General features: G+C 37.4%; 1 protein-coding gene across 4 annotated transcripts in view; it reads right to left on the bottom strand.

The window, feature by feature from the left end:
- Positions 1-1,871: 1,871 nt before the first annotated feature.
- Positions 1,872-14,890, bottom strand: part of GLCCI1 (glucocorticoid induced 1) — a gene marked incomplete at its 3' end in the record, with an annotated part of 53,562 nt that continues 40,543 nt past the window's right edge. For 2 of the 4 annotated variants that reach the window (XM_080339171.1, XM_080339172.1), the window contains exons 6-8: positions 9,229-9,439; positions 3,290-3,410; positions 1,872-2,220 (exon numbers count right to left, since the gene is read on the bottom strand). In XM_080339171.1, the coding sequence (XP_080195297.1) occupies positions 1,872-2,220; positions 3,290-3,410; positions 9,229-9,439 (681 nt within the window). The remainder of the gene's footprint in view (positions 2,221-3,289; positions 3,411-9,228; positions 9,440-14,890) is intronic. The other 2 variants (XM_080339173.1, XM_080339174.1) reach the window with 1 other exon arrangement.

Below are 14,890 nucleotides of genomic sequence, written 5' to 3' on the forward strand. Positions count from 1 at the left end.
CTCTCTCTCCTATGTTTTCTGCTAGGGGAGTCAAAACCTGTGAATGTCATTTATAGGCTGCAAATTCCACCTTGTAAGACATTATTAACAAAACCTCAGTAACCAAAAGGAAACAATGCTTTATCTCCAAAGAAAGCATGTACTCAGTGAGTAGTTACTGGTGGCTCACTCTCACCCCCCTCCAATCTCACCTTCCAAAGAGAAAAAACATAATGGAGCAAGTTTAAATGCTCAGTAGCTGCAGGCTACTAATCTCTTCACTTCCTGGAAAAGGTGAACCTTATTCTCTCAGGAACAGACAGCAAAAATGTAGTTCCACTGAGCTGAAAGCAATGGAGCAAGAACATCAAGTTTATTTTGCCTTTGGGGTCCTCTTTGTATCACAGGAAATTATCTCTGAAAGCAACGCTCCTCTTGTTCCAGTACAATAGAGGAGCACCACTGACGCGTTCTTGCCGTGTACTATTTTGAGAAAGTCTCCAGCCTGCAAAACCAGGATTATTTTACAAGGATTGGTTTTTATTCACACATAAGGAGGGGGGAAAACACACTTTTACACACACAACTTAAGTAACTGAAAGTTTATGGGAGAAGCTTTAAGTAACACGAACTTAAAACTATTGTTTTCCCTACCCCTTTTTTTAGAACACCTACTTGCTACTTTTGGACTTAAATCCAAACACAATTACTTACTACATAAATAAAATGCTGCTCCTCTAACACTGCTTGACAAAATCTGAAAACCTATTTCCAACCAGCAAACGAATTAACATTTCCAAAAGAGAAACTAAACATTAATTTGACTTTTAGACGGTAACAGTAGCATTTCACATTCTTAACTGCCAACAAAAACATGAGAGGAAATCCCCGACACCCCCCTGTGAAACCTGAAAGAATTTCTGTCCTTGAACAAAAACATTCTTGTCTTTCAAAATCCTCTCACACAACGTGGAATGTTTCTCATGTACAGCCTAGTACTGAACACTTTATTTGCAACAGTTTAACAGTCATCAACTGAGCAACACCTGAAACCCTTAAATGCCACATTTTTACATATATAGAAATGACAGTAAATGCAACAGTTGTTTTACTTGTAAGCACATGACAAAGTGATATACATCACAGATTTGCTGGTTCTCCTCATGTTCACCCACGTCCAGGGTCATCGCTCACCTGGATCTGAATGCACTTATTCCAAGAAAGTGGAATGTAATGAGGAAATATTAATGCATAAAATAAGGAAAGGCAAAAGAGTGATGTTCCCTCTTTAGCTTTGTAGCTGTAAAATATTTTATAATCCCAATATGATATACATTCCAAGTTACCTGAGTTTACACTTCGAGAGAAGTACCTGAAGCTAGGCCATAGGGTGGGCACTGTGCAACTGTTGTGGCCTTTTTTTTTTCTTTTTTGCATTGTGTGTATTACAGAAGTTAGAAACAGAAACACCTGGATCAATTGTAAACATAATCCTGAAGTACAGTATTTTCCATAGGACACAACACAGCAAGACATCTTCTATTCAGACAGGCAACTTTTTTTTTTTTATATATATATAGAGAGAGAGCTTATTTATACTGTAGAATTTGAAACAGAACACAGGACACAGTACTAATCTGGTCAAACGCACTATGAAATGCATAGTCTCCACTTAAAATGCTTAATGATATATGGATTCTGCAGGCATTACTGCTTCCTCACAAAAAATGCTGAACATGAATTCTGTCCCTGCCAAGAACAGTGCTGAGATATTTTTCTGAACGCTGCTAAGTATTCCATGTTGTTCTGAAAGGTTGCCACCTCATGCAGATGTATCTGGACTGTCACCTCCTCAATCCTTATTTCAGGGCAGAGGCCTGCTCCACCTTGGTCTAGATTAACACGTAGCTCTGAGGAGACGAATTGTCTTCAGTCTGAATTTCTTGCAGAAGCAGCTGCTGCTGTTGGGACGGTTGCTGTACCAGGACCTCTGTGGAGTCCATTGTGCTGGTGTCATCTGACAGAGAGGAGATAGAGACCCGAGACGAAAGCTGCTCAACAGTCAGGGTGCTCAAAGCTGTGCTTTGACCAGAGTTTGGAGAGTTCTTCAGCGTCAGGTCTGAAGCGGGAAGGAGAGGGCCCAGAAGTTTTACAGGACAGAAAGCTGATCCGGTTGGGATGAAATTAACCTTGTTTTTGTCAGGACATGAAAAGAGAGGGGCTGAGACAGGCTGACGAGACCTACAGACAAGAAAAAAGATTATATACCCGGGCAACCAAGATGTTTTATACATCATGAACTTTGTGGTTCTACACATTGCTAAAATGTGAATGGCAAGGAATGGGATTAACTGGACGGAGGGGCAAACATCTTCCATATTGGTAGTCAGCTAACTGATCCACAGCATCAAAAACAGTGCCGTCAGAAAAATTACTTGATAGTTACTGGATAAACATGCAACTTCCATCAAGAAAAGTCTGCAGTACAAATGCACATGGAAAAAATGCCACGGGAATTTAGAATGGCACAAACTCTTCTTCAATAAAAACAACGCAGCAACACCACATTCAGTTATATTAAATCCCTTTGAGAACCTCCATGAAACAGACTTCTCCTTTCCCATATGTAATTTGTCTGGAGGCTTCCTCCACAACCCAATATTGTTCCTTCACCATCTAGCAGGCAATAAATGCTGTTAGCACAAGAAATGTGCCCTCCTTAAGTCTCTCATCCACAGGAGCTAAGCATGTAACCTTGACAGCATGTGCTCCAATGCTGCTGGGTCTATGGGAAAAAGACACGACGTCCAAAAGTTTAATTTCCAACTTATTGCTCAGCAAAAATATTGAGCAAAGTCTATGCCATAAGTGTACTACTGTCTGAAAACACTTCACATGGGTTTCACACCATTCCATGTGTTTTATACGTATCAAAACATAACCTATACTCGAAACTGACAAATGATTATGACAAGGAGAGGTTTTGTTTTAAGCCATGAACATTTCAAGGTAATAAAAAACATATGGGAAGAGTTTTACAAATGCTTAGGAAATTAAATGTACCTTATCTTTTCTGCTTGGATTTTTGTTCCCTTTTATAAATGCACAAAAAGAGTTCAAGCATAAAAGACTCCATTTCCTCTTCAAACCAACATGAACACTTCAACTTCTCTTCTGTACAAACTCTAAGAATAGTTTGCTCCTGAAAAACTCATCAGCTGGAATAGTTTATTCATCTGCAGTTGAATAGGCTTCAGTAAACAGGTTTACTGCTTTGCAGATACCAGCTGATATAAAAGGCATTACTTACGACATTTCCTCAAAGACCTTCACTCGCTCACATCCCTCTGGGGGCTCTCGTTTGAACATGTAGCTGTTGTTTGGTTTGGGAGATGAGGCATACTTGGGCAACGGTGAGCTACTCCCACTGTCTGAAAATTTAAAGCAGTTATATTACTAGAGATTGAGAGTGCTTTTAAATTAAATTCGATTTCCAAACAAGATGCCTTTTTTCATGATTTAGCCACCATGCTGGTTTGCTTCTACCACAATGCTTCCTTTAGTGCAGGCTATTTCTAACACCCTTGTATAGCACATTTCTTCTGAATAAAAGCTTCAGCGCAGCAGTAATCTATCATATAACAAAACATAACAGAAGGATATTTTTATCCAGAACACTGTAATCAGAACAAAGCAGAGCTGGGATCCTGGAAACAAATACATTCTTTATTATGTATTTCAAAACCCATAAATGAACAAGGTAATATGCATAACACATGCAGAATAATTATGAGTGGTAATGATAATACGCCTTTTCACTGTATAAACACAGTTACTGAAAATGTGTGTATACAGCATGTATCTTATTTTAAAATGTAGTTATTCACTGGAATGTTGACCTTAGTCTCATGAATAGCTCAAAAGTTGTAAAGAAACAAAGCACACTTCTAACACAGGTACTGATATCTCAACATTACAATGTGCTACATTATTTGCTTCACAATTGTGAAGTCATTTTTGCATCCAAAATAAAATTTCCACAAGTCAATTCTCTCTTCACAACTAACTATATGCTCTAAGTATTCTTCACAGCCGTATCTGTTTGCATGTGTTTTACAAGTTACTACCAGACATGCTTAGAACTGAAGGTGTGAAGATCAAGAACAAAAGGCCGATTTCTTTCTACTTCTTGGAAAATGCAAGAGATGAGACTGCACTCCAGTAATGATAGAAGCACAACAGTTTGAAAAATTAACACTACGAAAGGACTTTAAACACTAATCTTGACAACATGATATTTAATGCATTAAGGAAACAACATAGGTACAAAAATAATTACAGAAAACTAGTTTTCTGCAGTGGTTTCTACCTTTTCAAAGACCAACACCTATCTCAGGCTTGGATTAGTGGCTTCCTATTCTCTGCTTGGGCTTACAATTAAAAAAAAAAATAAAATAAATAAAGTGACAAGGTTAAAGAGGATCCCCCAACTTACAAACACACATAATTTGAAGAGAAATAACTGTTCTTGCTTTAGCTCCTTTCAAATCTTTCCACTGATGTGGGGTCCTCCGCCATTTTAAACTCAGATACCTTTGTTTATTCTGCTGTTGTTCATGTCTGCCTTCTCAGCAACAGTGGAAAACCAACCAGAGCTTCAAGCACTGTGGTCTAGATGCACCGAAGCACATAAGGTTGTCTTTAACAGCTTGCAAACAGTAACTACATAAACATTTGTATAACCATGACTCAAATACAAAGGCTAATCATTAGAGGTTTTGAAACATCTCTGCTTCCTCTTGCAACAAGACACAAATCAACTCAAATGTCACACTTCCATTCAGAGATTTACTATGAAAAAGATGAGGAAAAAAACAGTTGAAGTGAACCTCAGTAGGGTATTGATTATTCAGCTCTTTCCTGCTGTAGAGTGAACACAGAACTTCTATTTACAGAATTTTAGGTGTTAACTGTATGAAGGCTGGAAAAGCTTAGAGACAATACGGATATTTGCCAAGCTGGGAGCATGATGGTCCTATTGGCATCTTTCCACTGTTGGCCCACACAGCTCATTCCAAACACAGAAATCATTAAGAGAACCCAGACAGTTTGTTTCCTCCTTCTAATATTTAAAATAGAAGATCCAAGTTTCTATTTAAAAACTCAGAGAAATAAAATGCGCTACTGTTCATTCCACCAAATAGTGGAAAACTGCAGAAGTACATCCAAGGAAAGAATCGAACCAAATTCAAAGTTCAGTCAGTTCTTGGAAGATGGAGAGCCTTGTCCAGCCAGTTCAATTTTCAATCAAGTTTTCAGTTTATTTAGCACTGTCTGGCTGAAACTTTCTATATGAGACAGCTGTTAAACAAGTAAAAAAATAAATATATATATATATATATTTTATAATTCAACCATTCTGTTTCTCTCTTCACCCTCTCTGCTTTTAAAGCTTACTAAGTTGCTAGCTTTTCACTTTGAGCAAGCACCCCCCACACTACTATTTGAAAATACGTGTGGTTATTAGGAGGCTCCCACATCTGAGCTCAGTGTCAGCCCTACGCGTACGGCAGCCGTGAGAGAGCGGAAGGGCACTGGGAAAACAGGCCACCAGCTGAAGTGGTGAAAGGTGGAATGTACAGCTTAAGCCAGTCTCCGCTTGTGTATCCTGTAAACTCTTTAAGTGCTAAACTGTCACATTATTGATCCTTAATGATGCTGCAAGTGTGTATTCTCAAACCAAGCTATTTACACTTGTTTTTTATTTTACTTTCTTGGAGGCTGCAATGCATGAGCCTTCCCATCAGAGGACACGTCTGCATCTGCCAGGCTTCCACCAGCAGGGTGTGCTCAGCTGGCACGTCCCGACCAACTCACTCAATTTCATTAAGATGACAACGACTGAAGATTAACAGATGCAACCCTTAAAGTGTGTTTTGTTACCATAAGCGCATAGCAGACAATATGGAGCCTTATTACACATAATTTCTAAATATAAATATTCAAAATGGATATATTCTGTTATCTGGAGTAAGGCTGTAACTGAACACTAAAAGTACTATTTTAACCAGAAGACCTAATACCACAAGTTTTAGTTTGCATATATTACAGCAAGCAAAGAGGCAAACTAAGAAAGAATCTGTAAAGAAATGTTTTGAGTTACAAAACTTAAAGGAAACAGGAATTTTTTCCAGTGAACCTTGGGATTTGTTTTGATGGGTTCAAAAATGCCTTTGTTTCTTATGACTATCCAAAGAGTTCATATACTATTTTCATTTTAAAACCTATTAATCAGATGCCCAGAAGTTAAAAAGTATCTTCAGTTCATCTTCATGAACATGTTGCTTGTAACAGCCTGCTAGCAACAGCAGGAATACACAAAGCTACACAAAAGCACCCAAATCAAAATCCCTGAAAAACAGGTTATGCTCTCTGTTTTTGTAAGAAAAAAACCCAACAAATTCAATCTGTTTATACCTTAGGATGCTTATGAACTTTACTTCTGTCACTGCTGCTAAGTATGTTACGCAGCACTCTGATTTATAGTTTCATGGACCAGAGTATCATAAAACAGATCTAGTGAAACTGGTAGCTGTAATGCAGCAAGGCAGTAACTTACTTTGCAATAGGCTGATATTTGAAAACAAAATCATAAAGCCAGGTGCCATTAAAATACCTTCTGCCTCACCCTTCCCTCGCTGCTCCAATCTACGCCATTGAGTATCCCCGCTCCGTTCAGAGCACTATTGTGGGCCTTTTCTGAAACTTAGCTTCCACTTTCTTTTGAAAAGTTCAATAGATTTAGCAGCTTCTTGCAGAAATGTAAACCAAACAGCTGATAGAGTCCAAAGAGCAGCTGTGAGGGCCTCAGGCCAAAGCAGAGCTTTGCACAAGAAATAAAAGATGCTTTAGAAATGTAAAGCAGTGCTGTGTCTGTACAGAGCGCTGGCTCCTCTCACTGCTCATGTCTCTCAGTCAGGCTACTAACCTTCCTTTCCTATTCAGCAACACACTCAGGAGCATTCATAAAGCTGACAATTATATTTTTGTAATGGTAAAATCAAGTTATTCCTGTAGAGAGGAAACTACAACCTCAACTTGAGGAAAGTAGCAGAAAAATAACTTGGCTTTAAAATGTCTCTGTTTTGGTTACACATAAATGCATTTTTCAAAACTTAACAGGCCTCATCGCAAACTCATGATGGTTTTATTCCGGCATCACAAAAACCTTTAAAAATAAGGTGCAAAAACTTGGTGAGTTTGTTTTATAAAGTAGTTTATATCCCCAACAGATGTTAATAAACTGTCTCTCAAAACTTGCTATTCCCTTATAATTTCTACCTATATCCCTCATTTATCTGTAATTAAACTATCTGAAGATAACATTCTTATTCAGAACAACTGGCCTATGGGATCTTAATGCTCGGAGCATAAAAGGTCCCTTTTTGACTATACTTTTAAAACCTCTGAAGAAATTACTTTCTGCCAAAAAACTGCTACACATTTTTCTAGTTTGTATCTTGTCCTTAAACAACAAAGTTGTGATGAGGAGCACAAGCTTTTCTCTTTCATAAGCACAGTATTAAGTATCTAACTTAGAGTAATTTAAAAATGCAATTATATTAACTTCACAAAGCTGTCACCTAGATACTACTACTAAAGCAGACTTTTGATACAAACTTAGCATTAAAGCCAGTCTTAAAACCAAAATCCACAAATAAGTACCTACTCGTTGGGAAGTTCAGCAAAAAATTTTACTCCAATTAGCTGCTTAAAAAAATCCAAGACAAGATGACATCTTTGAAAAGCATTAAGGTTAGATGCACTATTTCAAACTGTCTTCACTCGATACTGCAAATAAAATACAACTGAAAATTGAGGACTAATTGCAGAAGGAAGTATTCTTTTAATTTCCTCATTTTTAAACTGATATTTGTTACCAGGACATGTGTGAACAAATTTACCCATCAAGATGCTTCCCTGTGTGCTAGAACTTTACTGGACGTCTCTATAGTGATTGAGCATTGACAAAACATTACAGTTCATACGCATACTTTTAATACAAGAAAAGCAGGGTGGAGGGAGCTAATACATATATCTGTTATTTTTGGAGCATGGCCAAACATCACGTTGGGCTAAGTCTTTTACTTTGATGTGGTTAACTCACACACATGGCCACATCCACCTCCAGTTCAGAATTTGGGCAGGTGGGTTTGTTTTCCGCTACTTCCTTTTGAATCCAAGATGGGAAAGCAATACTTTTCAGAAACCAAGGAAAGCTAGTACTTCTCCCACTGCCTTCCCCAATCTTATTCCCAAATTATTTTATTAATTATTAAACAGACTATTTACAGAAAAAGCTTATGCTCACTTATAACCTCAAAATACTGCTGTCTTCAGCTCATTAATAAATCTAAACAAAATCTTTTTTCATTTCCTCTGTGAAACTTACTAGTCTTAGCTTGCACGTTTTACCCAAACCCTGTATCCCTCCAAACTAAAGTCTGTCTTTCCAGCCAGCTGACCAGAAGCCCAAGAATAATTTCGTTAGTAAACAGCTGTCCAAAAAAATAAGTCTTTTTACACTGGTGCCTATATTTTCATACTACATGTACTGTCAGTAATTCCTAATCACTGAAACTCCAGATTACTCCTTCTACAAAACCAAGTGACATTTTACAAATGAAAAAAAAAAAAAAAAAAGGCAGGATATTGACATATAAACACATAAATTATTCAGAAATTTGGGGTTGTTATAAAATATACACAGACAAGTAATTACTTTCCATCAGATTGTTCAAACTCTGAGCTCCTCACCAAACAGCTTCAAGTGCAATGTAAGAGTTCTGAAGCAGAGTACTTTTAAAAGCAGCCAAAACTTCATCATCACCATTCTGACCAGCAAGTAACTCACCCATGATGAATACATTGTCTACCAGAAACCTTCTTGAAACCTTTTTTAAACATAAACATGATACAGTCTGAATATTTCACATTAGAATCTTCATAAATAGTGAAGACTGTTTGCTGTGCTCCTCTGACGTATTTATGGAAGATGTTTGTGAAGTTTCACAAACAAGAGGGAAAAAGATATGTAAACAAACAAAACCAATTTTAAGATAAATCCTCAAGCCCTCCACAACAATCAAACAAAAACAAAAAACTGATGTAATGAGTAAAATGAAGGTAGTTGTAAAAGCAGGACATCACATGCCTCCCATAGGTAAATGCGGGCCATTCTACTCTCACCTTTATCACGGTCATAGAGCAAATCTTCTGTAGAGCAAGGGCTCCCATCCTGAGACTCAGGAGGGCAAAAGGGAGAAACACATGGTGAATGACTGCTGCAGCTGCTGCTGCGCTCCTGGACAGATGGAGTCTGTGTGTCAATGCTCCGTGTGCTACTGCTACGATAGTGAGCAGGTAACGGGGCCCTTCGACCATCAGGGATATCTAGAGGCTGCAAGAAAAACAAGCAAGTCAGGTTACAGAGAAAAGATCAAACTCCTAGGCAATGGCAGCCTGTAGCACTCATAACAGAAGTAGTGAAGCAAGCAGTTTTTGAAAGAACAACTTTTACACAAGCAAATAATGCAATGTACAATGGACACAATATAAATTTAATTATTCTGAAGCCTGAGACAACATGCAGATATTCCAAGACAACTGCATCCTCTTAACGCAAAGTTAACACCAGAATACAATTCAACACATGCTAGTATTATGGTTTTATATGTTTTATGATAGCTTAAAAAAAAGAAAACCTCCCCAACAAATAGATCTCTAATTATACTTAGTAACACCATTTTCAATAAAGGTCACTGTTGTTATGAGGGAAAAGCAAGTATCCTGACAGAGATCACATTTGGATAAAAAGGAAAGTAGAAAATGTCAAATGCAATGGCATACCAGTGCCACAACCACCACCTGAATTACAATTACAAATGAAACCATCCAAGTTTTGCTAGCAAGTCATAATGCCCTAGCACACCTCCACATTCCATCCTTCACTTCTATAGATGACCTCTGACAAAATGGCAACTTCACAGATGATGCACAGGCTTATCCTAGGTTCACAAGCCTTGTCTTGAACCAAAGCTGGGATGCACTGCCTGCTCCTATCAGCCCAGTTGGCACTGACCTGGGTGATGCTGCGTCCAATTCTGCAATACACTGCACAGACATGTTCACAGCAGTACATTGGCACACTCTACTTGTCTTTCCCAGTGGAAAATTAGTTTTATCATAAAGACAGTGCTGCTTTCAATGTAAGAAATGAAATGAGAATCACAGTTCTGCTTAAAAGTGAAGGGGAAGAAATGCTTGCATAACTTACATATCATTTTTATCCTCACTTTAGTGAGGATTGTATTCAAGCTTAAATGTCCTAGCTACAAAAAAAAATGATGTATTTTCCCTTCTGACTTCAAGTGAACATTTTTTTCTTATTTTATTGCTTTACTCTTCTTCATACATTCCAAAATTATAACAGCCTGTTCCAGAGCCTAAAATGCAACCCAAAACTCTCTTGCTAGCAACGAGGGCATGAAACCTATTGGCTGAGTATCGCATTCTCCCCTTTTCAGCAGTAGTGTGTCCAGAAAATCACCTCGTACTATACAAAGAGGCAGACACAGCAAAGCAAGATGATCTTTTTCTTCTTATGAGCTGTCCAGTTAATACGATTTCACATTTCAATTAAGAGCAAAGAAACACACTATAAAGAGAACACTAGAGCTGTTACATCAAATGCTGATGTTTGGACACCGTTGTGTGGTCTGTTCAACAGCTCAGTTCATACTGCATATGCGTTACAACATGACTACGTGTTGCTATTCCCATCACCCCAACAGGCCATGACTCATCCCCTGCCCAAGACAGACCCGAAGCATTATATCATCTGTTACACAGGCAAAAGAGAGGTAGAAAACAAGACTGAAGCTGTAGAAAGAAAACAGTCTCATAATTAACATAACTACAATGCAGAACAGCATTTTTATTTCTGTCTCTGCCAGAAAAATTCTATGTGATGCTAGGAAGTCATCTGAACCAACCTCTTTTATGCTCTCTCTTCCGGATGGCCAGTCTGTACAGGACTGATTTGCACAACTCTTCAACATTCACAGATGCAGAAAGCGACTATGGGAGCTACACTTTAAACTCCTAAAGTAGCATGCAGTATCCCGAGTTACCTGAAGAATCACATTACATAATAGAAGCTTGATGGATTTATGTTTCTCCATCATGAAGTATAGATAGTATCCTCTTTCCTCTCACACAGAGGTGTGATAAAAAGAGAACAAAATTTTAGACACTCTCCTATTATATAGAAGCAAAAACCCAAGGAAGAAATTCAGATTTCTGACTTCAAAGCAAGGTTTAATAGTGAGCATTAGAACACCTATCTTATGAAGAGGAAATAAAACCAAACAGGTGCTCATTAAGTGCACACACTATGCTCTATATAACAGGAAATGCAAGGATTCCAGGGAGGAGGGGGGTGGAAAGCCACTAAGTGATCACATAATCAAAGACTTTAGGATAACACACACGTTCTTCCACACCTGGAGGAACAACACAGCCTGATGTAGTCATGAAGTATATCCCAAATCACATATTTTAGCCTCCAGTGAATTAAAATTTGAGGTACAAAAAGTTATCCATATTTTTAGATATGCCTCTAAATATACACACAAGCAGAGAAAGCTAAATATTTATTATTCTTTCCAAGTAAAATAACTTTTAAGGCATAGAAAATGCCTGCAAATATTTCAGATTCTGTGCTTCTGTATTTATCTTTCCCTGAATATTCTAGCCAAGTTTTGACAAGTGCAAAAAACTTGATGAAAATATCAACTAAAACTATTCCACTTTTTAAAAACCTTATGTATTAAACTTGATTAACATAAAAAAAAGCTTTAGAAGTTACTTTCCATGAGTCATGCCTAAACTATTCTAAAAAACTTAGAATACAAGAAATAGTGTAACTAATTTGGTACAGCTGCTATTAGTTTTCGTAACACTCAATGTATGGAAAAGTGCAGTAATTTCTAGTCATTTATGTACTGTGGTTGTTTGGGGGTTTTTGTTTGGTTTGGTTTGTTTTTTTCCTAGAGTGTCCAGTCATGTACTAACCTTATGGCAAATGCATTCTGACAGGACACCCACCAACCCCTATGGGACAGTGTGCTTTCGGACACGGTCACACACTGCCCTTCACTCCCTGCAAAGGTATGGATATGCTTCATTTGACAACAGCATGCATTTCTCAAGACACTTAAAACTGACCACATTGTTTTCAGTATCGATTTTTCACTGGATAAAGCCAAGAACACCCTATTCAGTAGCATTAGGAATGCTACTGTGATGTAATATACCAATGGGAGCCTTAAACATAATCTGTTCTTTATAAGCTTTACATCTATTTGGAAAGCAACTTCTTGAGATCAAACCATTCAATGCTTTTGATTTGAACATTGTTCTCTAGACTGGAACACAAAGGCAGGCACAGGAAAGAGCTTCCTTCTAGCGTAAATAAGTCACCAATGCATTAGATAAGATGCAAACACAAAAAAATAATGTATCCTGGGAAGGAGCACTTGCAAGAAACCAGACTTTTCAGATGAAGAGTATGAAGATTTAAGTAAGGATCCTCTGCATCTGTACAAATTAGAAAAAAAAGTCCTTTTATTACAGGATTAAGTTTTCCAATAGGTATATAAAACCATCTTGCTATCTATTTCCAGAAGCTTTATGAGTCAAGTAAGAGACACATTCATAATTTTTCTTATATTGTGTTATAGTCCATCAGAATTGCTTAATTTCAAATTACTTCTGTATACTTGAAAGATAGCTCCAGTAATATTTTTTCCCTAATAGGAGGCCTATGAATGTGTCCGTGTCCTGCAACAGGGCACTTTTCATTATTTTTGCAATGTATTCTGTAAGAGGGAACTTCTTATCACCCACTCCCTACAGCAAGTCCACCATCTTACTGTCCCAAACTCTCCAATGTTTGTGTTGTGGAGTCACAACAGGAGAAAGAACAAAAGCCCATCACAACCTCACAAAAAGCTGATTCCCTCTTACAAGTTATAGTGGGAGCAGAGGCAAAAATCATGATTGCCTGGAAGGCTACTCAACAAGTTATACAACAGGAAGGAAAATGTACCAAGGATCTTTGAATAAATGCATTGGAAAATAAATTAAAGTTTATTAATAAATCTGAGGAGAAAGAGGTGATTAAAAATTGACTCAAAAAAGCCGACTTTAACTTAGTTTTATGAAAGAAAAAACACCGTCAGCCACCTAAGCAAGAAAAAATATAAGCACTGATGGCTAAAGTGAAAGGAATGAAATATTCAGAATGTTCTGACTGCTTACAATGTAATCCCTCTAAAGTTTATTGTCCTATTATTAAAAGGTAATGACACAACATTACTGTATCATCAACTAGCTTTGTGAAACACAAGAATAACAAGACTAATGTCTACAATAGTTTTTACTAAGTAATTGTACTTTTAGAAGTACAACTTCTATTATGATTACAATACTATGTTAAAAAAGGCAGAGTGTTTCCAAGAAGAGAGAAGACATATTCCAAACAATTCAAGAAGTAGGATTACAAAAACTGAAATCAGCAAAAGGGAAAACAGAGTATGTAACATCAGACACTACAAAACCAAAAAAAAGTCTAAAAAAATAAATCAATCTGTGTATCTGAAGAGTAAGCAGGGAAGCATGAAACTGGGAGGAAACTTTCATTGGGTAACAATCTTAACTGTGAGCTAAATTAAAAAAGTAATTCAAGTAATATCCATAAAACTGTTTAACCATATTTTTATGCTACGGATGACCTAGTCTGATTTCAATATATGAACTAAGAAACAGTTTGTTAAAACCAAAAATAAAAAAACAAAACCAAGTTTATACTGAAGAGATGAGAGACTAATAGAAAAACATTTGAGAACACTATACTAAAATTCTAGAAGTTAAGAGAACTAAAATGCATTTTATTTTATTTGCAACAGTCCAAATGTGGTTATCAAACTGACATGGAAGAAATCAAAAAGCTATTAATATAGCACCTAAATTTTGGGATAATAATAATAGTGAGCAGCACCTATAATATAGGTAATATTCCTTCTCAGTGTTTTTAGCAGGTTGTATGCTATTCCCCAATTCTTTCCTGCCAAATGAATACAGCTTCACAATAGGGCACAAAGTGTTTCATGCAGCTGGACAGATCTATTCATATGAAAATTAAGATTTGAACATACACTGTTAAAACTGTGAAGTAAACATGGCAACAGGTTGAAAGAAACCCGCTGAAAACCCAGAAGCACATCAAACTTACAAGCCAGTCTACAGAATAATGAAGCCTTCACACATCACCCAACGCAACCAACTAAAATAGCTATTTTAAAATACTTTCTAAAAACACAGAATGTTACACCATGAATGAATGGTAGAAAACTGAAAGAAAAAGAAATTGTTTCGCAAGCAGTGAATCTAATGAAGTTTTATTTCCTATGGTTTATCTTTCGTTCAGTAATTCCTAACCTTTACCCTAGCTGCCCCAATTCCCCCAGGCTAAAAATACGCAAAATTGTTGTATTAGGAGAAAGTTCACCAGCAGTAAGATGGAGTAAATTACTCCTGTTATCTTCCGTAAGTGAGCCAGGAGATCCAGCAGGCTCAAGGAGAGCGCTAGGAGTCCCGCTTTAGGTCCCATTAGACCAGACTTCACAGCAACAAACAGTTACATAGCAGGAAACAATCCTCTGCCCACAAAGACCGACGTGACTTCGAGGGCAACGTCTAATTTATGACTTTCTTTTGTGTCTGAAGACTCTTCGCAGCTACATGTTTGGAGGAAGGGTTCGCTATTGCCTTGGTTGCGTAAACTGCT

This window comes from Nesoenas mayeri (genome assembly GCF_963082525.1).
Source record: "Nesoenas mayeri genome assembly, chromosome: 2".
In the NCBI taxonomy this organism is placed as follows: Eukaryota; Metazoa; Chordata; class Aves; order Columbiformes; family Columbidae; genus Nesoenas; species Nesoenas mayeri.